At 35.0% G+C, this 26,123-nt stretch overlaps 1 protein-coding gene across 1 annotated transcript in view; it reads left to right on the top strand.

Moving 5' to 3' along the window:
• Positions 1 to 26,123, top strand: part of LOC144436267 (uncharacterized) — a 42,555-nt gene that overhangs the window by 5,118 nt on the left and 11,314 nt on the right. Inside the window, exons 2-9 of the mRNA XM_078125013.1 lie at positions 11,929 to 12,553; positions 15,346 to 15,508; positions 15,899 to 16,223; positions 17,226 to 17,450; positions 19,504 to 19,602; positions 23,267 to 23,452; positions 24,227 to 24,343; positions 25,755 to 25,898. Of these exons, the coding sequence (XP_077981139.1) occupies positions 12,094 to 12,553; positions 15,346 to 15,508; positions 15,899 to 16,223; positions 17,226 to 17,450; positions 19,504 to 19,602; positions 23,267 to 23,452; positions 24,227 to 24,343; positions 25,755 to 25,898 (1,719 nt within the window). The 5' untranslated portion in view covers positions 11,929 to 12,093. The remainder of the gene's footprint in view (positions 1 to 11,928; positions 12,554 to 15,345; positions 15,509 to 15,898; positions 16,224 to 17,225; positions 17,451 to 19,503; positions 19,603 to 23,266; positions 23,453 to 24,226; positions 24,344 to 25,754; positions 25,899 to 26,123) is intronic.

Below are 26,123 nucleotides of genomic sequence, written 5' to 3'. Positions count from 1 at the left end.
ATGCTCAAAGTATGATTCCGCGGACTAATACAAATTCGAGCCGGTAGGCGAGAATTTGTAGTCCGCGGAATCATATGAGGAGCATTATGACGTAAAACTAACATTGATTTCATGGGATTATATATTTATCACATAATTAAGTATTTCCCCGTATTTTTCTGAAATTTTAAATCGTATTTTACGAATACTGCATGATTTCATCGCACTATATTCTTCATCGCGTATTAAAAAATTCGCCCGTCAGCTATGCAAATTACATAATCACGTGACCTGTCGCGAGGTCAAGCTTACCATTGTACGGTATCGATCATACTGTTGTGTGGTTTCTCAACCAAAATTATATTATAATATTATAACCTTGCAATGTACATGTAATATCGAATTTAGTTTAAAACGTAAGTAGAATTGTCTGAATGCGACTTTTGTGCCGTCATTTTAATAATATTTTCTCGGGTTGTGTAAGTTCGGAGATCTGAGCTCGACGGAAAATCGGAAGCTTTCCGGCTGTGACATCGATAATCTACGTGATTTTTAAATAGAATAAAATGTATCAAATACAAATAAAAGGACTTCTATGTATCAAACTCATGCCATCCAAGGATATATGTAACGTTACTAACATAATGTATGCATTTACGTTTTGAAAGCACATAATTATTGCGATAAACTTGATCGTAGCGTGGGATTGACACGAACACTTCAACAGTGTGGAGAAAAAATAGTTCGGTAGAACAGGGGTGATATGCTCTGAAATCACCCCTGTTTGACGTCACACAGTAGAAGATATGCACGTATTTATGTGATAAATAGCTAATATACATGCCAAGACTTTAGCAATTGATATATAGCTAATATACACTCCCACGCTTTAACAATTGATATATAGCTGATATACATGCCAACACTTTAACTGTTTGAATTGAATGAAAATGTATAAATTTACATACAGCTTGTGTCCTTTAAATCTACCATGGTATTACTTACATAGCTTGTGTCCCTTTAAATCTACCATGGTATTACTTACATAGCTTGTGTCCCTTTAAATCTACCATGGTAATACTTACATAGCTTGTGTCCCTTTAAGTCTACCATGGTATAACTTACATAGATTGTGTCCCTTTAAATCTACCATGGTATAACTTACATAGATTGTGTCCCTTTAAATCTACCATGGTATTACATATATAGCTTGTGTCCCTTTAAATCTACCATGGTATAACTTACATAGCTTGTGTCCCTTTAAATCTACCATGGTATAACTTACATAGCTTGTGTCCCTTTAAATCTACCATGGTATAACTTACATAGCTTGTGTCCCTTTAAATCTACCATGGTATAACTTACATAGCTTGTGTCCCTTTAAATCTACCATGGTAATACTTACATAGCTTGTGTCCCTTTAAATCTACCATGGTATAACTTACATAGCTTGTGTCCCTTTAAATCTACCATGGTATAACTTACATAGCTTGTGTCCCTTTAAATCTACCATGGTATAACTTACATAGCTTGTGTCCTTTAAATCTACCATGGTATAACTTACATAGCTTGTGTCCCTTTAAATCTACCATGGTAAAACTTACATAGCTTGTGTCCCTTTAAATCTACCATGGTATTACGTGTATATATAGTCTTACTCTAGTGTTATTTAGAAGGTCAGTCTCTAATATAATGACTATCAAGTTAGCATTTATGAGGTTATGAGGCTTTGTTCATGTTGCCATAGTAACATGTCCAGTGGCCTTTTAGTGACATGTAGCAGTATTGTTATCGAGTTTGTTATTTCCTTTCCTGAATCTAGTGAATTGTTCCCGAAGGTCAGCCACTCTTTATTAGCTGCACTATTTTGGTTTAGTATTTCAGACTATAGGAGATACATATGTATGTACAATAAACTTTTCAAGTCAGACAAGTCTGTTCCATTAAAAGAAAAAAACAGAAATATAGGGGTGGTCAGGTCATAAGAAACATAGAATAAAGTATAATGGCTGCCATACAGTGCCGTAATGGGAGATCTCAAGAAGGTTGGAAATTTACAAAAATTCTGTTAAAAAAAATTTATTATAGGGAAGATAAAAGTTGTGTTTTGAAAATCTTGTGTCTTACCACCTTTAATGTTGCTGGTAGCCGATGTGTATGATTTTCTTTGCGCAAAAAAGTAAATAGTGAGAAATTTCAGGTACCTTTAGATGAGACTTCTTGAACTTTTTTCAAAAATCAAAAGAAAATACAGAGATGCTTAATAATAATAGATTCCTGTGTCGAATGGTGTACATCTTTGTCTGAAATTGATTCACAATTTGAAAGAAAATGGCAATCAAATTGTGTGTGAAGCCCACTGGGAAAACATGCAAAGCAGTGTCAATCTGATTAAAATCCAATGCAGATGTCGGCTATTTGTTCATTGTTATTTTACCTCAGTATTTTTGCTTGAATCGTGACCTTACTGATACATGTTTACGTTTTCGTCCTGATCACTCCTCTAGAGGTGGCCATCAAGACCAAAACGTAAATGTGTATCACAAAGGTAAATTCAGGCAAAATAACGAATGTAAAATAGAAATGATTGCTTAGCTGACATGTACATCGGATTTTAATCAGATTGTGTGCTCTCTAAGCCAATTTGACATGTCACTGACGCACAAAGTTTCTAGTGGCGCACTACAATTTGGTGTTCCCCTATTTCTTACTATGTGGTGACTCATAAGAAATGCCAGTTTTTCTCATTTTGACTCACAACAACAAAATTTGGCTACCATTAGAAGGGCACACTGACGCAAAGTGAGTGATGAATACTCTAAGTTATCATGTATCTGTATTGAGGACATGCAATAGTCAATACTGTGTCTCTCATATTTGAAGAGGTTCAAGGTTAAAGGGTAAAGGTCAGAGGTTAAACATGTAGATTATGCTCCACCCCCAAAATTGATTAACCGAACTGACTGTGTATCTGAAATAAATTCATGTTCCCAGAAAGGTTTTGCTAATGAACATTTTATCATACAATTACCTAGGCTATAGATTGCTTTGTTCCAAAAACTGAGTGATGTGACTAAGTGACGTGACTAAGTGACGCGGCCGAGTGAAGTGACTGAGTAAAGTGACTGAGTGACGTGACTGTGTGAGGTGACCGAGTGAAGTGACCAAGTGAAGTGATCGAGTGGTGTGACTTTGACATGACCGAGTGACGTGACTAGTGTTTAACATGTACACATTGTTAGGACAGACATGTCGTGGTTGCCCTTATTGTTTGTCTGGTTGGGACATTTTCTTTTGTATGTAGTTTGACCTTTATCAAGTGGACGTAGAGTATTAGTCTGACATTTTCGTGACATTCTCATGACCTGGTGGATTGTGTGACTATTTACATGCAAAGGTTATTCATTATGAACAAAAAAAATTATACTTAATGTGTGACATGTACATATTTCTCAGAACAATAAAATGTAGCATAAAGTCAGCAAGGACAACATATTTTGAGTTTATACCAAAAAAGGGGGGAAAAAGACACTGATTGGTATTTTGAAGTTATTTTAAATTATTCAAGTTATTTTAGGACGCACTACCAGTCACAAAAAATGTTACTCTGGGTAATTTACTTTCAGCAAACTTGATCAGAACGACATTGTCCGACAAGATAGCAAATATTGTCGAGTTGAGATACCCAGTGTGCTGCTGTAATGGAATCAGGTGGCATGATACACCCTTGCTGAGATGAAAAAGAAATGGTTAATTCCTTCATGCATTTACCATGGTGATGTCTAGAACACCACTGGTCTGTTTCCTCAATAATGAAATACTAGTAGTTCAAATGAATAAAATAACACACAATGAAATTATAAAAGGCTTGTTTACTCATAAGAGTCTGACTGACAAGATTGATGAAATTGTGCAAGTAGTTGGAAAACTGTATGAAGAAAGAACCTCTGAATAATAAAGAATGACATGAAGTAGACTAGGAAGGACGATGGACAATGAAATCTAGCGTACTGTCAAGCTATGAAATAACAACCATATTAGTAGTGGACAACAACAATGGAACCCATCTTTTAAACTTAGAATGCACCCCATGACCTGGGAACAAATATCCTTAAAAAACAAAGTTCTTCATTTCTCTCCAAATTCTTTCCAAACTGTGCCATATGAAAGCCAGTTCCTGGTCCTTTGAAGTAAGGAAAGAAATTTGTGGTTCACTGTCTTGTTTTCAAGGAATCTTTTAATACCCATATCGAGAGTGAACACAGCATTCGGCGGCCATATTGGATTCAAAATTACTAACTTGAATTTTGATATTATTTTGACTTCTGTTTGAAATATCTATATGGTGACCCCAGATTTTTTTATTGATTTTAACTGACAATAGTTTGGACTTTTCTTGAACAAAAGAACAGCAAAAGTTTAAAGAATTTATATCTGTAGTGCACTAAATATTTAGGAGGTATACATGTAATAAAAATAGCCAGTGTTGTTATTCAAGGTACATGTACTAAACAGGCAAAGTGTACTGCCATATTTGACCAGGATTTCAGTGTATGGAAATATATTCAATTCAAGTTTTACCAGGTTTCCTTCCTCTGTTATGAAATTCCTTGCCAAAACTATTGATAATTATTGTGTTTTATCAAACGTAATTAAACGTAATTTTGAACATGAAATATTGCAACTAATTACTTGAGTCGGCAAAAACATCAATTTTGGGCTATGTAGTTTGGAGGGGGAATGGGGGGGGGGGGGGCAAAAATAATCATGTTAATAGTTGTTTATCTGATGTCAGTCGTTTGACATTATGGTCCCCAGCCTCCTCCCAAATTGATCTATGTTACCTCCCCCCCCCCTCCCCATTGATCTACTTTTGTAAATTCACACAAGAAATTGACATGTCATTCACGTGATGTTTGATTTTCATGCAGTGAGACATTGGTATTTCTAACATTGGATCAATATTTCATTACATGTAGTTGTGACGTTGTTTGTACAAAGTAGATCAACAGAAATTATGAATGACAGATTACACAGAATTAAATGAAACTTTTCTGTTGCTTAGATGTTGACCTATTTTACCGAAAGAAAATCAAGCTCCGATGTGATGACAATGTACAGCCTCTAATGTATTTTGTGATCTTGATTTACAATTTTGCATTGATAATTAAACACTGTCTTTGACTTTATTGATTTTACTTTTGTTTCGTGTTGAAATAATCTAGCCTAGAGTCAAGTCGTGTAGGGATTTTAACTATTGTCTCCCCACAAGCCTAACATTTTGATGAAAGTATTTTACTTGAATGAAGATCGGCCTAAAACCAGGCACAAATTCTTATTGGCTTGTTTTACAGTTGACTGTTTCATAGGTTACATCAGTAGTGTCACCAGTAGTCATGGTTACCCAGACTCTCACCACTGGGGCTCTTCTATGAGACTACCCCAAACAAGAGTCTCGGTAAACTACATTCCAACAACCCTGCGCCCAAAGTCACACAGTACTTTTCTTCCAATACATAAAAAAATTGGCTTATGTGGCCTGTGCATTGTAAATAAGGTGTATCAGTCGTTTGAGAAATGAAGTGAAGGTACCTAAATCGTTCAGCCTGCAATGTTGGACGTGAAGTATTCCCCCAGCATGCACTGCTCCCAGAGATATATACAGGTAATTGGAATGTCATTCCCCCAGACTCTTGTCTGGATGGTCTTGTAGAAGAGCCCCCAGTAGTGAGAGTCTGGGTAATCAGGACTATTGTCATCATATGATAGTACTATGAGGAGAAGAGTGGTGCTGTGCAATGTAAACATAATTACCATATTCAATGGTAATCACAAAAGTTTGAAATCAAATACAAGTCTGTTCTGCTGTCCCCACATGCACTAAAGTCTGTTTGAATTGATACAGTTGAATCGGTTCAAAACTACCTCAAGGGGTTCAAACTAATTCAAAGTAAATCAGCAAAAGTGAATCACTTCAAATCCATTACTAATGTAGTTTTCCCATGGGGGAGAAACCAGTTTCAAACCTGATTAAGTTTGAAATGGTGTTAAATCGATTTCAGGTTTATGTGTGAGTAATTGTATATTTACAATTACATGTACTTTAAACAAAAATGGGACCTCGGACTTGAAGGTTACTTGGAGAATAAGATACATGTAGATAAATTCTGCCAGGAGTTGTACTTGGTTCGCTAAATTTCGGGAGCCCTGGTAATACTTTGGACCATAATGTTGTGGTGAACCCTGGTAAATTTATATGGTAGATATCAGTTGAACTGTGGACCTTTCAAATTATTACTTGTTATGCACTCGTGCACACACATACTGGTGGTATTTTCACTGTAGTGCAGTACCAAAAACATTAGTACATACATGTATGCAAATGATATGCAAATGAAGGCACACTCATTCCTTACATACAAAATCATTGTGATAGCACAGTACATCTATGTACATGTTTAATTGAAATTTGCTGTTTTGGCTAAACCTAATATAATAACTCCATGCAGCATGAGTGCCACTGTGGGTACTAGAGTATCTGCATGAGTGCTTGCAGTGTTTTCTGCTGCACTTTCACTCTACACTCGTGAAAGCATGATTCATGCATCATGTGGGGTTGTTTCATATTTAATATTGCTCAGTTGCTGACACACTTTAATGACATAAAAAAAATGTGGATAAACAGGAGTTTTTACATCATTAAATAGAGAAAATAAATAAAACAGATTTTATGAGAAATTTCATGTCAAAAAATTTTGTTATTTCATTTGCTTATCAAAAATGTGTAAACACAATCACAGGGGAGGGGGGGGGTTGGCTACTCCCATTATTTGACTTAGTATACACATATGTGCTGCCCTTTGGGGTGCGTTTTCTAGCCTTTAGGTCTAATTTACTAGTATGGTGTCTGTTTTTTCGAGCTGAAGAGTCTAAAGCGGTGTCCACTTTGCATTATTTTTTATTTTGCTGGCCACTGGATCTGAGACTTTCCCCAATGAAAAATATGTAAGCAATCACAACTCTTAGTCTTAGCTGCTCAGTTTGTAGCCTACAGTATTATGATAATCTGATGATATATCTTTAGAGATTCATGACTAGACATAGGCAGATTGAAAAAGTAAATCTTTAATAGACTTTACACAAACTCTAAGAATGTCATCACGACATGACTGCTTACAAATTATATTTGCTAAATTTTACAAACTGTAGACAATTCATATCACGATGTTTTGTGTCAATCGACAAATTTTATTTGTATGCCCACAACATAATTTAGAAGTAATACATAACTGGAAGTTTATCCAAGGATTTTTACAAAATGGAGATGATTCCTATAATGATAGTTTGCATCTGTTATGATATCATTTATACCATGTACTAGTCATTTAGAACAAAAAATATGAAACATATACTCTGGTTGTTCTACGTCACAACAACTCCATCTATGTCTCAACAATGTGTCCACATTACTGGTTCTGCTGTGTTTGAAATATGAGTCCAAATATTCAAAATTACCACTACTTTCCCTGATTTTTCTTTGATATTACCAGCACTGGTAAGATTATGTTAATTTTCTCCAATATTTTTCTTCATTCAGCTAGAAAATACTCCTGACCTAAGGGTTGTCACTACGAGTCGCCAGACGAGTAGTGACAAAGACCTCTTAGGTCACTCGTGTTTTCCTTGGCTGAACAAAGAAAAATATTGTGGAATAACATCTAATTGTATGCCCACATGTTTCAGCAGTAATTTGGAAAATTAACAAATTGCATTTGCTAACTTTTATGAAACGTTATTTTTGCAGATGATTTACGTAACGATATTTTGTATTGTTTTAGAAATGTGAGAAATGATTTAGAATCACAAATCGGTCTAACTTTTACAAAATGTAGACAATTCATATATAACAATATTCAGTATTGTTGATAAACGTTATTTGTATGCCCACATGCTTTAGAAGTGATTTCGAATAACAAAATTTTTATATTCCCTAACTTTTACAAAATGTTACTTTTGTATTAAACAATTTACACAACTATATTTTGTGTCATTTAACAAATGTCGTTTGTATACCAACATGATTTTACAGCCATTTCAAGTTATCCGCTGTTTGATGCAACAACACAGAAATCAATTTTTAAAAAAAATGCACATGCTAGGCATCAAGATAGCAAAATTAGATGAATACAATTTCTCAAGACACTTTGTATAAATGAAATTAACTAAAGTGCCACCATGCAGACGATAAAACATTGGCAACAGTGTGTCTGTGTCTAGTTGCAGTAATAGACAAAAATATAGCAAGAAATTGCCATCTTTCTATCTCAGTGTATAGAGAATATGCAGTTTCTTATTTGCTTTCTGCATACATGTAGTTGTATCAAACAAATCCAGTGAAAGGTAACTTGAAATGTGCTGTAGACGGGATTTTGTGACAGATTATATTATAAACCAGAATATTTTATCATTACACAGATCCCTGCAGATTGAAATTTTCCTATCTGTCTTCTCAGATACAAGTAGATATTACATAATTTTTCAACCTCCTACAGTCAACAAAATATGAATAATGCAGGGAGTTTGGTACAAATTATTAATATCATACTCCTGCGTAAGGATTTGAAGACATACATGTACTTATTTATGAGTTTCAATTGATAATTTGGAAATTTTTTGTTGTATCCAGTGACAAAACTGCCAGAATACACGTAGATAAGATTTCATTTTCATGCAAATGTGATGATTTTGTCTGTGAGCGGTGAAAAAGACTTTCCTCTCCAGTATATACATTATAATTAGATATTATTTTCCGATATTTTCCTTCGTTTAGCTTGAAAATACAAGTGACATAAGTGACCTTGTCACTAAGGGAACAAAGATTAGAAGTGACAAACCCTTATGGCATGAGTATTTTCCAACTGAATTGAGAAAAATATGAGAATAATGTACTTCTACCTGTACGAGCTCAATCTAAGAAAAATTAGGCAATCGAAAATGATTGTGAATGTATTGATTCGTAGTGCAAGCACTACTGAACCAATAACATTGTGCGTTGTCATTATGTATATTTACCAGAAATAAATCGTGTATTTTCTGTTCAAATGTTTTTAACTTCAATTTTGCTGGGTATAACGATAAATCATCCCCTAGGGATCAAATACAATGACGTCAATGTACTGAAAGCCAGATTTTGTTGTTGTAAGTAAAAAAATTATGAAAACTGGTAATTTTTTGTGAGTCACCACATAGTAAGAAATTGGAGAATGCCAAATCTTGGTGCTGTCACTAGAAATTGTGTGCATCAGTGGTATGTCTAAATTGGCCTAGAGGGCACACCTGTGCTTTTGACCAGTTGATGACACACATATACATGTACATGTATATGCACAGATCAGAGGTATATAAATGAGTGAACGTATATGTAGTCAATTAGTGAAACCAAGTAACGCCATAGTATACATACAATGTATTGTGGATTTTATCAGTATCATAGTGTCTTCACTGTAGAACCACTTTGGGCAATTTCTAGTATATTGATCCTGTACAGGTGTACACATGATGTTTTGTTGGCCAGAATATTTCATAGTAATGTTGAAATTCACTCAATATTCTTTTCTGAATCTTTCAACCACAGCCCTTTAAAGGTCATGGTTTCAATCCCACGTTCTCACAAGAATGTTTAAATATATCTTATCAGTGGAGTCAGGAGGATTACATACGGATTATACTTTTGTTCTGGGCCAACTTTATCTACAGTTTTGTCAGATAACTGTTTTTCACACCAATGTTTAATCCTTTTTCAAGATAAACCTTTATTAACTATAAGGTCAAGAAAATAACGGTGTTTTGTTTGTCGTCCCTACGTACGTCATCCGAAAATGTGCCAGAGCTTTTTGTCAATATTTTTTCCCAAAACCTGTGAAATGCATACTCATGGCAGCAAAATGATTTTTATCGCACATCAGTATGCCCTCTAATGATAGTCAAATTTTGTTATTGTGAGTCAAAATGATAAAAACTGGCATTTCTTGTGAGTCACCACAAAGTAACAGATAGGGGAACACCAAAATTTGGTGCGTCACTAGAAATTGTGTGTGTCAGTGGCGCGTCTAATTGGCTTAGAGGGCATACTGTTGCACATACATGTATATGTACATGTATATACATGTAGGATTGTGATTGTACATGTGTTTGTCATGTCTACACTGTATCAAAGTGTATACAAATGATCTATTTCATTATTACAGGACTGTAAGGCCAAAAAAAAAAAATTCTGGTTCTGGTCAGGGTAAACTTTCTAAAGTGGTGCGATGATGCGAATTTTTTTTTTTTCCTATTTTTTTTTTTTTTTTTTTTTTTTTTTTGCAAATTAGTAAATACACATTTTTTTGACACTTTACATACTCTGTTCTATCATATTTATCTCTTGAAAAACTTCCTTTTTCTTCGAAGCAGTTTAGGCTTCGTATTTAAGCAGTCTTGGCATGTAGGGTAGATTTCTGCTGCTTGTTCTCCTGATGTCAGGAATAAATAAGGAACGGGAAAGCAAAAATTATTGAAAAAAAAGGATCGACGCGGGGGTATTCAGGGCACGCGCGCGCTGACCAGAACCAGATATATTGGGGGGGGGGGGGGGGGGGGGGGCTAATCATTTGTCTACATTTTGTATGCATAATCCCATTGATCAGTACAATGGAGCTAACAAAACAACATACCACGTCACTTTTTCAGCAATGAGAAACAAAAAGTTTATTCTCTTTGCCTAGGTTTTCATGCTCTCTTACAAGTAATATCATACAATGTACATTATTGAACACTGTAAGTACATTGTACATGTAAAGACCCTGAAAGAGAATGAAGAAGAAAGTATATCATGCCACTTTTATTATTATTATTAGTATTGACTTACAATTTAATCTCGATAAAATGTTGAGCCATTATCCATACAAAATGTAGTCTCTTCTTACACAATGTAAAGCACAAAAACATACAATATTTACATTAAAAATACACTTACACAGACAAAACCAAAAATAGACTGAACAACAACAATCACTTTTTGCGTTTTTCCGTGGACAAAAACTATTTTTCCCCTTTGGCTAGGGAGAATTGTTTACATGCTCTCTTCAAGTGGGAATTCAATGTATTACACAGTGTACATTATTATTGAACACTTTTAAGTGCAAATGTACAGAACCTGAAAAAGAAAAAATCATTATGTAAGTCAGATTGATTTCCTAGAGTTGTGTAATGTAAAGTGATCAATACAACTTATTTGTACTCCTACTTGTTTTTTCCTCTTCTTTGATAGAAAATATCAGAATTTTATGAGAGTGTATAAACTTGCTCTAATTTCATGGCCATGTCTTGTATTTTGTTCAATCGAATTATGTAGGCTATCCTTCACCACACAGGTGGTTTGTTTTTGCAAACAATGACGTCCCAGCAATATTGCACTTTTCCTACATCAGTCTTGATAACACATAAACAGTTTCTGTTATTGTATTATTTACCATTTATGGTAAATGATTGGTCAAAGTCTACCTTTCGACATTATTGCAAGCAAGAGCATATATTTCTGCGACAAGCGTTTACATAGAATATATAATATAATATATGTAATATATAGAAGGAGAGACATTCACAGTAGATATTAAGACAAGAACTGGCAAAGACAAAACCTTGAATTTGCACTGTGGTGGAAATAAATAAAACTTGTGCTAGTTTGACTTACAAGCCGTGGCATCTAATGCATATATGTCTTCAAGAAGGAAGATTGTATAACCTTAATCATTCAATATATTCTTATATTCTTCAGTTCCGTCAACGCCAACGGGAAACAATAACTTGGAAATATGTCATCTTGTTTTTACGCATCTCCCTCTTAAATAAGTCTTTGTGATGTTGAATACATTATTATATAATTGTATTTGTTTTATTTATTTTCAGGCAACAATGGTGATGTCACAGTCCCATCTATTTTATGTAGCTGTGTTTGTTGTTCATATTGACATGCAAGTGTAGCAGATATTGTTTGGTTTTCGAGGCAGACAGCTGATGGAATACAATCCATGTCCATATAACTTGAGCTAAAACTTTACAAAACCTTTGACAATGTTCTTCCATGAGAAATGCGGTTCCCTAGTGGAATTCTCAGCAGATCGACAACGAGCAACTCGGACAGATAGTTTTTGTAATGCCTTAACATTCAGTGCAGTACCTATACCGGTAGGGGAGAGATTCTCTCTGGAATTTGGAGAAACCGCCTCTGGATGGAGTGGTGCTATCAGGTTTGGTTTCACCAATGTTGATCCCAATGAAATTGGAGAGTTACCACGATATGCAGTGCCAGACTTGACCAACAAAGATGGCTTCTGGGCTAAAGCTTTGAGTGAAAATGTGGCCACTAAAGGCAACAGACTGACTTGTTACTTCGATGCTGACGGAGTTGTCCATTTCTACATTAACAATGAATACAAAGGGGTACATATTAACAAAATTGATGTCGATAAGCCATTGTGGGCCTTAATAGACATCTATGGACAGTCTAAGGAAGTCAAATTTGTTGATCCAGGTAAGTGTACATGTAATTGATGTGATCACCATAGTAACAGCTGATGGTGTTGCCATGGTAACAGTTGATGTCAGCCCTTTCTATAAAGGTCATGCTATAAAAAATTAAACAAGCAACTAAATTTTGTACACTGTATTCTAATTCAAGAGTCAGTGATAAAATGATGTATACAGTCTGGTTTCATACATTCACATCATCCTATCTTCATTAATGACATTATCCTGGAATCCAGTCATGAGGGGATTTGGATTTCGTTTTTTCCACTTTACTTCCATGCCTGGCATTACACTAACAACCTCTTGCTTATGAAGCTACAGCCAGAAAACAGGCACAATTTCGGGAGCAGGCTTTTTACCCCCAGGTCATCCCCTCCCCCCTCCCCCTCCTCCCAGCATTTTGTCTGTCTAGAAAATAGGAGACTCTTTGACTTCATAAATAAAGTTTGGTTATACAGCGTTTGAAGTTGATGTACCAATAAAGTGGTACACTTACTTTAGTAGATATCTTGTGACTGGTTATCTTACGTAACTGTGCATGTGACAAGATACACATGTATACTTCAATCAAACATTTAGGAAGTCAGCTAAAATGTCAACAATCAGTCATTAGTACCACAGACATTACTGTTTGTACTTCAATATACAATCTATAAATAGTTTACTTGTATCTATAGAAGTCTGTCTGTGTCTTTTGTTGCAAACATCGGTGCCTGTAGGAAAAACTGTTTGAATCAAAATGACTTGTATGTCAAACAGTAGTCCTGCTTGTAGATGGAGTAATTCGAGATTCGATTCTGACAATGTCCCTTTCCTTTGCTGTTTACGGACAATGTCAGAACCGAGTCCCGTACTCCGTCAGTAAACAGGACTATTCAAATGGCTGTGTGTTTATGTGTGTATACATGTAGCTAAAAGTTATATTAAAGTGACCATATGGATGAGGATTGGGTATTTCTTTTGGATTTTTTATATATAAAACAATGTTATCATGGATTCCTACTTGAAAAATCAATGTGAAACAGCATTACAAACGGTCTGTGTTTGTTAGTTAATAATTAACCAAAGATTAATAAATGTTTGTTATTGTACATACAATAACAAACACTAACAAACTTTTTACATATATTTTAGCTTTTTGCAATTTATTGAACTACAAACACAGACTTGGTAAATGTTGTTTTACATTGATTTTTCAAGTAGGACACCATGATAAAATTGTTTTATAAATTAAAAATACAAAATAAATTACCAATCCTCATTCATATGGCCACTTTAATAAAAAAAAACCTACTACAAATTAAAACCATATTAACATACATCATTACATGTACATGTAGCTGCATTTATTTTCTATCAATACGTCTTTTGTTACAAACGTCAGTTCCTTTAGCAACAGCTCATTATATCTTGACCTTGTGATTACTTTATATTAACTTGTCTAGGTATCCCTTGATCAATATGTATATGTCAAATGGCAGTGTGTTTTGCTGTCTCCGTGTAACTGAAAGTGAGCGTGCACACACAATATAATGAAAAAAGCTATATATTGAAACCATACATAGAAATTAGAATTGACATTTGTATTTAGGTTCCTTTGTTGTCTGTTGATTAACATTTTTAAATGGAAGCTACATTAACTGCCATTTATTTGTGTAAATGAAAAAAAAATATCCATGTACAACTGCTGTCATCAGACTGTGGACAAATGGAACCTGTTTATACAAAAGTAAACAAATGAATTGGATAATAACACTAGGCACAGCATGTTGGAACAGCAGAGACTTGTATAATACACACCATGGTTTGATAAGAATAGTTTTATGGCCTCTTTATGGGTACATGAAATGCCAGGGGAGTTGGAAATAGAAATTTGTTTGTGAATTGAACTATTATGTAAAGTGGCCATAAAACTGTTCTTATCAAATGATGGAATGTAATACAAGTTGTAAAATTTAACTAACTTTTTACTACATGTATATGTACAAGAAAAGGTCATCTGGATTCCAACTGTGGTCTACTAACCACACTTGGAATCCAGACTAAAGAAAAGGGGGTTTATTGTGTTGTGGGGACCACTTTGTTTGGAAATCATTATACAGCATTTCTGCACATTTGATAGTATAACAGATCTATTTTTTTACATTTTAGTATTTTAATTATTATTGCTTTTAAACTTTATTTCTGATAAAAACACACAATATGTGCATCTCGATCAGTGCATTGTTAAAAAATTATTTTAGAAATTTTAAAAAGTAAAAAAAAAAGTCAGTATGTGCTCAGCAATAAATTAATCGTCATAGAATCATTTCTATATACCCTGTAATATCTGAATGCCGGTTTTAAATTGACCAATAGCAAAAACATGTATTATGAACTCAATTTTAGGGACAATCTCACTATGTCACACCCTAGACAGTGGAGTTTCTTTTCCACTATCTATGGTCACACAAATTCAATAAATGAACCGTTTTACAATGAAGGATATAGGCACTCAAGATTCTTGAATATACAGTGTGCAACTTGAATGCATTATTTCTGCTGACTCCCATGATGCAATAGGCCATGACACTGAACTAAAGACATCCTACAATTCACAAGATCAACTTGATGTTTCTCTCAAATTGCCAATAGTGAACTTGTAGGTGATGTAAAATCATGAAATGACTTTCCAGAACCCATAGTTTATGAAAAAGTCTCTATTTCCTGGAGTAGAAATTTTTGTATCTTTGTACATGGAAACCAACATGTGTGTAAATTCTGATCTTTTACATTGTTATTTGAATGTCACAACAGAGGCTGCACCAACTGAGATCCTGGCCAGGGGTCCTGAGGCAATGAAAGCCTTCTTACAAGCATCCAAAGCAGGTACACAACCCATATTCCGTACGAGGCTGATGCTAGTTGGACAGGACAGAGTTGGTAAAACTAGCCTGAAGAAATCACTAACTGGACAAAGGTAATTAAAGTACAGGTAATCTACACATATACACACCTGTATGTACACATGCATGCACATGCACATGCACAAACACACATACACGCACACACACACACACACACACACACACACACACACACACACACACACACACACACACATGCACACACACATATACATATACATACACACATACATACATACATTCATACATACATATGTACGTACGTACATACATGTACATACACACATATACATACATACACACACATACACATACATACACACACACAGACACACATGCACACACTCACACAGACACACATACGTACACAGACACACACAGGTATGACAAGTGTCTCAGTTTATTCAGGCTTCATATAAGTTATTCGTTTTTTCTTTTGCTAGATATGACTCGCAAGAAGAGAGCACAGATGGCATTGATACAACGACAGCATGTGAAGTCAACATTGAACAGTTCAAAGCATGGGAAATACATGAACACACTGAAGATGACAAATCACATACAAAGGGGGTTCTCGATGGTGCTGTCGGCCTAGAAGAAGAATATGCCAGGGCTATTGCCACCAACATTGTCAAGGACTTACTTGCCAAGAAGAGGAAAGCCAAAGAAGAAAAGGAGAAAAGCTCCAAGGGAGAAACTTCTAAACTTGTTGACAAGAACAATGCAAAGAATAAGACAGTGTCAGAAACAGACTCCAACAAGTCTCAGGTATGACAGCATGACCTTTCACCCAGAATAGCTTGACTACATGTATATGATATTACCCTGGTATTTGAGCTTTCAGTTTTCTAAGCAAGATAGACACAAACTAAAACTATAGTTGCATCAGTTTGATAGAACTGTTATAAGCTATTAATTGGACACTGGTTTAATTGTAGTTTCAGTACAGTAGGGAGGTGTCTCTGAAAAACTGGTTTATTATGAGTTTCGTGGACTTGTACTGCTATTTTGGGACTTGTTGGTCACAAGGTGATTAGAATCGCACAACAGAGGAACAGCTATCACCCACTTGACAATGTGTAATCTACCACATTGAAGAACGATACATGTAGTTTGTATCCATCTAGTAAACCGAAGGCTGGATTACCAGTGTTGTATTACAAATGACCATATAATAATTTTCCATATCATACCCTGACAGTCCAAATATGGCCTTCAGAGCCATGTAAATGATTTTCTAAGCCTTCTGTGATTGGCTCAGATCATGTCACATGTGATGAACTAGAGACCCATAGTGACCTCAATTTGCATAGAGCGTGCCACTAGTCATTCTTTTTTTCCTAGGGCACTTTTCGTGTAGCATGGGAGTCACACAGGGGGGATTTGTTTTGACTATGGAAAGAATATGTGCCTGAGATCGTAATGTGTTATAAAATACTTATTGCCTGACCTTATTCAGGCACTAGTAGATGTCATATTACCCCTTGTGCTGTTATGTAGCAATTATCTTCCTCAGGTTCCAGCCTCTGGGAAACAGTTGTTGCATAACATCCATTAGGGTAATAGACATCTACTAGTGCCCTCATAGCCATGCAATAAGTTTATATTATATCACATTTATTGTACATAAACCAATGTCTATAATTCTTGATGACATTTTGTAAATCTAATGACATTGAATTGTGAACTTGTGAAAGTAAATGATAGTAGTTTACACATGGTATCATTGAAGATTGTTTCACTTTTATAAATTTCATTTGATTTTTACAGTCAAGTGAAATTCAGGAGCCATCAAGAACAGAGAGTGACTTGACAGCTGACAGTTTGTTATTAAAAGATATGCCAGAAAAGATTGAAAAAATGGTAACAGAGTTACTGAACGAGGCTGAAATGGATGAATCTTTACTCCAAGGAAAGGAAGCGTCCGCCAAGAAAAGTATTGTACTTAATATATGGGACTTTGCAGGGCAAGCAGTTTACTATACAACACATCAGGTAGAGATCTATATAAAAACTTATAGAACATATCATTAGATAAGGTGTTGTGCATCTGGAGGGGTTCCTAAGATATGGTATAGAAACTTAGTTTCCAGTGAGGAGAAGTTGTATGTCTGGAGGAGTTCCTGAAATATCATGTTGGCACTTTTATTTCCAGTGGGGAGTGGCCGTGTCGGGAGTGGGTTCCAAAGCCAAGAGAATATTCTCAAGATTCATCCTCTAATGAAATGTCATATATACGAATACCCAGTGAAAGCTCTATCTACCAGACATGAGTCAATATCAAGCTCCTAGACAGCGTTGCTGTAAAAGTCACGTGACGTTACCTTCGGTCGAGTTTTTCAAGTCAACACTGTTTTCAGTAGGGGCCATATTGGATTTATCGTAAGACTGTTGTATTCAAATACTAATGATAAGAAATATATTTAAGGACAAATTTGTTTGAAAACAATACAAATTTGAATAATTATTTCTGTTGAGTAAAATTTCTACACCGTGAGAACAAAGTATGACAATGTTATGTAGAGGAATGCTGTAAATTTGTATATAAACGCTGTTCTTGCTTTTGATGGATTTGTATATAATCATAATTTAATAACAGAATATATTTCAAAATTAAGCCAGAGTGTTCTATTGATATTGAAATGCATTGTGATAGTTATTTGGAATGCGCTATATAAGAAAATTAGATTAGATTAGATTAGATTAGATTAGATTAGATTAGATTGATGTAAATAAATTATTATCAACACCCTGAAAATAGTGTTCACATATGCATTGAAAAGTAGCGAAGATGACAAACTCTCTGATAAGGCAAATATGGCCACAACTCAGTGCAGTGATGGATAACATCAACATATAGGTGCTTGGACTCAAAACTACTAGAAAATTTTGTGATTTTACAGTCTTCAAGTAGTCCTCAAAGTGTATTTTTTATGAATTACTAAGCCTGGAGCACTGTTTAATTTATGTACAAAAAAGGCATTTTAGTCACTATTTATTTTCATGTTTTTGTTTTCCATCGAAAAAAGGGAAAATAAATCTTCAGCAAAAATTTTGTAGGTTTACAGTACATCTGAGTTTGTGAAATAATATGTAGTAAAAGCAACCATAAAGTTACATGATTTGTACCATTGAACCATTCTGTACAGTGACTTACTAGTACAATTTTCCAGGCAATTGAAGGTTTGACTAAATTTCTATATTGAAACACCCAGTGCCATTGTATGCTAGCTACCACTACTCTCAATCTAGACATATTAACTTGACATCAAAATCTCTATATTAGCTGATTGTCAGTGTGAAACCATGCAGAGTTAAACCGAGTTATAATTTCATGGATGAAAAATTTTGATTCTGATAACCAAATTATGGTTAATGTAATTGTACAGCCTGGGAAGTCCAATAAATGAAGGCCTCTGTAGTTAATGAAGGCCCAGTCATTTTGTAAAATTTGTCGTGAGTAGAGGTTCCTAATTGAAAGTGTAGTCATTAAGTAGAATTGGTCTTCAATCTTCCAAGTAAAGATGCAAGTTGGATCACCAACCATGCAGAAGAAATTGCACTTATTACTCAAACCCTGGATTTGGTTTAGGTGTAGAGCATGTTTAATTCGTTAATGTAATTGTGATTATCACAAACTCCAAGAAATCCATTACTTGCAGTTATATATCCCATAGTCATGCTGTAAGACATTGAATCTACACTGTGGTTGCCAAATAAACCTGTGATTAGTAGCTCTGTCTGGGTGCTGGTAGCATCCTCAGTGGTGACCTCCGGTCACTTTTAAAGTAAGCAGAACATGTGATCTAGACTAGTGATATCTTTTTTCTTTTCACTCATCATTTTACTTCCGATTACGTTTGAATCTGTGTTATCACTAGAACATATTCATATGAACTTTTTAAGTGGTATCAAAGTAAAAAGTTGATCAATTTGGTTAGATTTTCCCTAGCACAGCCTGAGCACGTGTTGCAAAAACATCAAACTGTCATGCATTACTAACCTAGTCTATTTTTTTTACTAGTAAATGTATTTTTTGTTGTTTCAGGTATTTTTGACTTCCAGAGCGGTGTATGTGATTGTATTCAATCTGTCCCATGACCTTGATGCACCAGCTCACACCCAAATTAGGAGTGGCGATGGAAAAGTAAGTTGCAATCACATTATATCTTCATGACCATATTTGGTTTTGTGACTTACTAGTATTTCAAGAATAAATATTTGGACTTACTATGTGACCATGATTGGTTGTGTGATTTACTTATTCACCATGTGTGGTGGTTTGACATACATGTACTTAGGGACCATATTTGGTAATGTGATTTATATGTTGACCATATTTGGTAAAGTAATGTGATTTTAATATTAATTGACCATATTTGGTTAGTTGACATATTTAGGGACCATATTTGGTATTGTAATTTACACGTTGACCGTATTTGGTAAAGTGAAGTGATTTACTTATTGACCATATTTAGTTATTTGACATACTTATTGACCATATTTGGTATTGTAATTTACATGTTGACCGTATTTGGTAAAGTGAAGTGATTTACTTATTGACCATATTTAGTTATTTGACATACTTATTGACCATATTTGGTATTGTGAGTGACGATTGCAACTATGTTTTTAATATCTGTTCGATAAACCTTACTGCCATTTAACAATAATTAGCAAAATTATTTATTTTGTTAAAAAAAATGTGGCTTTACGTTACCAGACGTCATTGTAGAAATTTAGCCCATGCATCAGTATATCCACTATATTAAATATTTTGATGTTTACAAAAAATACATAAAACTATAACATGTAAATGTTATAGGGGTTTCTCACTTAGCCAGTTGAGTCAATTTTGAGTCGACCCTAGTCTTACCTAATGTAAAAATGAACAGTTAATGTCGACTCTGAGTCGGGTTGAATTTAGGTCAGGAACAATGGGGGTTTAGAGTTGACTTATCTTTAGTGTCTGACACAAAATTCCATTTGATTATGTAAGTGCATTTAGTTTCCTAGATAAGGAGGGTTCCAGAGTCAAAGTTCAGGGTTGCTGCTAAATGATTGGAACATGACTTTGGTATGTGATCTGTGTAGGGGTACAAAAATTCAGTGTGAATGGAGTCCCGAATCCAGCGTATAAGTTTTACTACTTTATGTTGCCTCAGAGTGAAACTGACATTTGTAATCTGAACATAGATAGTATTAATGCAAATGTATGCTTTCTGTGCCATTAAAAATCATCCCTTGACATCATTAGCACAGTTTATGGCATAATATGGCTTCATTGACCTTTTAGTACAATCATGTAATGTAATGATTGAAAACATTCTGACATTTAGATGTTATTTCCTGATATTTTTCTTCATTCAGCCAAGGGAAACATGAGTGACCTAAGGGGGCTTTGTAACTATGCATCACAAGATGAGTAGTGATAACGCTTCTTAGGTTACGAGTATTTTCCTGCTGAATGAAGAAAAATATCGGAGAATAACGTAATTATACCAATGCCAGTAATAGCAAAGACAAATCAGGAAAGTAAAGGTAATTTTGAATGTTTTGACTCGTATTTCAAACACAGCAGAACCAGTGACATAGATGCGTGTTGTCTTGAAATAAATGCATGTTGTCGTGACGAAGAACAACCAGAGGATATATTCCATATTTTTTGTTGAACCTGGTTCGTGCATGGTATAATACACCTTAATACCAGGATTGAGTTCTGCCAATAGTAAATGATGGTTAAAATGCTTCAGTAGGTAGAATACTACAATACAAGTATATTATAATTTGCAGTAAAAATTACCACTAAAAACATATAAATGCAACTTTTACATGTAAAGGGGAAGAAAGGCAAGGCAGATTGCTATAGTTGATGTCTAGTAAGTCACAAAAAAGTCACTTTCATTACATTTGCATTGCTTAATTCTGTAACATAAGATTATTTAAATCAGCCATGAATTGAGCCACTTTGCACTTGGGTAGGGAATTCTGGGATGGAGGTGCCCAATTATATAGGCTTATGTCACCTTGAGTTTTATAGTACCTGTATCTATTGTGTCTACCTTGTATGATGTCTCAAAATGGATTAGGTAGAACCAATAAACAGACGGATGGATACAGGCACTTGTAACATAAACATATTATGTAAATGAGCACCATGTTGTTTGCTTACCCAGAATTTCCTACCCCAGTGTATATAGCAGGTGTGTTACAGAGCTGATTTGAAAAATTTTAATTCTAATATTTTTTAGAGCATTGTGCAATGCAGAGGTGGTCACAGTGAATTTTGAGATATACTAGACATCAATTAAAAGTAGTTAGAACAAAGAGCAGCCTTGCCTTTGTTCCTCTTTAAAGCCCAGGATTTTAATCTCAGGTTCCTGCATTATTTTTATCTTATCAGTAGAACCCGCCTTTTGTATAACTGTGACAGACACAGGAATATTATCAAAGAAAAAAATAGTAAAATCGCTGACATCAACAGAAGAGTGTCTTTACATATGCAAATAAGTGTCTTTACATATGCAAATGAGACATAGTAGGAGTGCAATGACTGACTTGACATGGTCTCTCAGCTGGGTAGTTGTACAAAACCAATCAAACTCAGCAAATGGGGTTTTAATCTGAGGTCCACTCATTATACTTATTAGTGGCGCCATGAAGATTGTCGTACCAAGGATTAGTCTTTTGCTTTAGAGTAAACTTTTCTTTAGCTCTGCCAGATGACTAATTTTCACACCTAAATTCAAATCCTTATTTGGACTTAGCATTAAACACAAAACGCCGATAGCAGAATATCATACGAGCAAGAATATATAGGACATTTTGTCATCAACCCCTTATTCCAGTTTTATTAACCCTTTATAGGCCAGTCGATCATTTCAAAAGTATTTGTTAATCTGGCTTTTCGAGAAGTTGATACATGCTGTAGGGATGAATTCACCGCGACGCGTAATCAAAGACCAACATCGTGCACATTCGTCCGAGGTATAACCCACCTACTGTGATATTTCCAGTCTATTATCTTATGTTACAAAGACCGTATGAAATTTTAATGCAACCTTCTTTACCTGTGGTACACAAAGCATCATATTACAGCTGCAGTTTGCTGACTTATGTCTTCAAAATAATAAACGTGACGTGGTTCTTTAGTAACTGCCCTCTTTACTATGACCTGTGCATGATGTAAAACATGTATTAGGAAATCCCAGACTAGCTGATATTATTGGTTGTCTTGCTGTCTTCTTTATGCTTAATCTTCTGCTGCCTGCAGGTATTAAAACTAAGTTAGTATTATTTTCGTTGCAACAACATTGTGTCTTTTATAACGATAATCCACTTCTTTGTGCTCCTTTTCCCAGTGAATCACTTCAAATGTCATGTAGAACTTTACTAGCTGTATCTGGAGTGAGTGGTATTTCTTCAATCAGACAACCAAAATTTGCACCATGCACAAGCCAAATTAAACAAAAAATATGGAATGTATACTCTGGTCGTTCTACATCACGACAATATGTATCCATGTCATGACAATGCGTGTCTTCATTACTGGTTCTGCTGTATTTGAAATATGAGTCAAATCATTAAAATTACTGTTACTTTGCCTGATTTTTCTTTTAAATTACTAGCGCTGGTATAATTATGTTATTCTCCAATATTTTTCTTCATTCAGCCAGATAATACTCGTGACCTAAGGATTGTCACTACGAGTCGATAGACTCCAAAGTGAGCTCAGATTTCATATTTTTAGCTAGATTATAGATCTCATGGAAATATTGTGTACATTGTGTTTTGTTTTGTTTTGTTTACAGGTGATCTACGAAGACAGTGAATTCACAAACCTAGATTTCATGGATTTCTGGATGAGTTCAATTCATGCACACACAGCACGGAATCAGAGAAACAGTCCAGACAACATGACGCTATCACCGCCTATCTTTATCGTAGGAACCCACAAGAACAGTGTGGATACAGATCCAAAGGCCAGAAAAAAAATCGTAAGCATTTTCAACAACTAATCTATTGTACTTCAGGGGTTGTAAAATAAAGGGAACACCACTCAAGGAAATAAAGCTATTTTCATAAACTATGGGAGATATTTATATAGAGATATTTCTGTAAAATTGCAAGTAATTGTAGGTGATGTAAAATCATGTAATGACTATTGCTATGGGCTATTGCATCATGGGAGTCAGCAGAAATAGTTATTCAAGGTTGAACAGTGATTATTCATGATTTCTAAGTGCTTATTCCCCTTCAGTGTAAAACCTCTTTCATGAAGTAATGTCCCACAGCATAGATGCCCTATAAAGGCTCAAGATCAACTTTGTTTCCCTGAAATCACAAGTGATTATAGGTGGGATGAGATCAATGATTTATTATAGGATAAAAAAACTCAATTCTTTTAGTTTGAGGGGGAGGAGTGGAGGGGGTGTTGGACCATTTTAGTTCTCATTTGACAAAAAAACTATTTTATAAACAATAGTACTATGAATACAAAGCCAAGGTTGCCAAAATGTATTTTAGTATCATGCATTCACTCACTATAGGGAAAATCCTTTTATTTCTCAACTTGACAACATTTCTGAACTATTTGTATGTTGGGGAGTTGTGTGACAACATTGATTTCTCTGCATGGCATGTTATTGCTTAGACGAAAATTACCCAGCCTAGGGGGTCAGGTTATTGTCACATATTTAAGTATGTCACTTTTGTAGCATAGGGAGTCATATTACCAAGATTGTGTTACGTGTATGTTTAAATGTGTACAGATTGATGAGAAGTTTCGCCGGATCCGAGAGAATTTGAAGGGGAAACCGTACAGTATGCACGTTGTCAATCAATATTATGCGATAGAAAATAACATCGATGATGGTGAAGATGATGAGGTAAGGAGAAGTTATGATGTTTTATAAATTTGTGAAGATATTGAATTGAGATGAACCATTCTGAGAATTTATTTAGATTTCTTGTACTCTTGGGAATTTGCCATAACTGTCAGATCATTTCAATTTTTCATCATACAGAAATGAACACTGTAAAATCTAGAAATAATTCCTAGTCATTACATTAGCGTTATCTTAATACAGATGCCATTGTATCATTCTTTTCATTTGGGTCAGCTCTTTCTATACATGTAGCTCTGCCGAACAACTGATTTCACACCTAAATATTAATCCTAATCTAAAGGAGACCTTGAAGTTGTTTATTTATCCCTACCTATATGTCAAGATCTCAATTGTTTTGAGTCTGCCCCTACCTGGGGGTGGGGGTGGGGGGTAGGATGATTGGGGTAGGGGATATGAATATGGCTTCATAATTAACTGATCCACCCTTGCCAATGTTTATGTGGCTTACTGGTGTTTGCAAAAGTGGACTTTCTTTTGTAAATGATATCTCATTAAGTAATTTATGAATATTTGTAGATACATTTGTAGCACTGGTTTGGTCAAAGCCTTGTCAGTAATTAACCCAGTCAACATGTGTATGCCAAAAAAATGTTGTCATAGTAATCTAAACTTAGTGTAGCTGAACTGTTTGATTAACTGAAATGTTTGGTAATTTCAATTCTATGACATATTGTTTCCCACTTTATGGAGTCCCTGTATCTGATAACAACTTTCATGACATTGTTTGTACATTGTAAGCTATAGAAGTTTAGTGTTATATACAGTTTCACCTAATACTGTGAACCTGAGAATTCTCACCAACGATCTAATTTCACTTAATATTTCACTGGACAACAAAAAACACAAAAAATAAGTAGTGACTAAAATGCCTTCTTGTACATGAACACAATGTACCAATCTAGTAATGAGTAAAAATTAGTAGTGACTAAAATGCCTTCTTGTACATGAACACAGTGTACTAATCTAGTAATGAGTACAAATTAGTCTTTGAAAAATAGTTGAAGACTGCTAAAATATAAAATTTTCTCATCGCGAAAATATCAAGGTTTACTGTATATTGCAGAACAAACCTTAAACTCACATTCACTGTTAAAATGATCAGCTTTGAGAGTCTCAGCAGCTGTCGTAAAGATAGTCATACTTAGTGTTTACTTCAAATTGAGACTCTCAGTTGTAGTTACCTTTACCCTGTGGCAGAAGGGGTATGAAGGGGTATGTGTATGAAGGGGTCGTACATACCTGGATGACATTATCTCAACCCCTCAACAACGCCTTTGGCACGATGTGATTGTGGTCACTTTTAAAGTTAACAGAATTGCCCGAAGGTCTAGCAACTCGACTATAAGAATTAAGGCAATGTTATTGTACTGTTTCCTGTTTTTTATCTTAGATTGCCAAACTCAGGAAGCACATAGAAGAAGTTGCCAGCCGAGAACACTACATGGGTGAACAGATGCCTTTGAAATGGTTGAAATTTGAACAGAAGGTTGCTGAACATATTGAAAACAACACGTTTTATCTGTCTCTCGATCAGGTAAGTGTGAAATGTAATATTCTCTCATGGTTTCTCATGCAGGACAAGCGTATCACTTCATTCATATTTGTGACATTTTTTTTGCCAAATTGAAGTTGTGGAAGTCATGATGTCAGTTAGACAGACATTTGTTGTTATATTAGTTCTGTAAAACACAACGACATATTACTCAATCTAGATTAAATCATGCCATCATGTATTTGAGGGGGCTGTGTCTTTGTAGCT

Source organism: Glandiceps talaboti, chromosome 6 (genome assembly GCF_964340395.1).
Source record: "Glandiceps talaboti chromosome 6, keGlaTala1.1, whole genome shotgun sequence".
Lineage (NCBI taxonomy): Eukaryota > Metazoa > Hemichordata > Enteropneusta > Spengelidae > Glandiceps > Glandiceps talaboti.
This window is presented reverse-complemented; position numbering and strand designations above follow the sequence as displayed.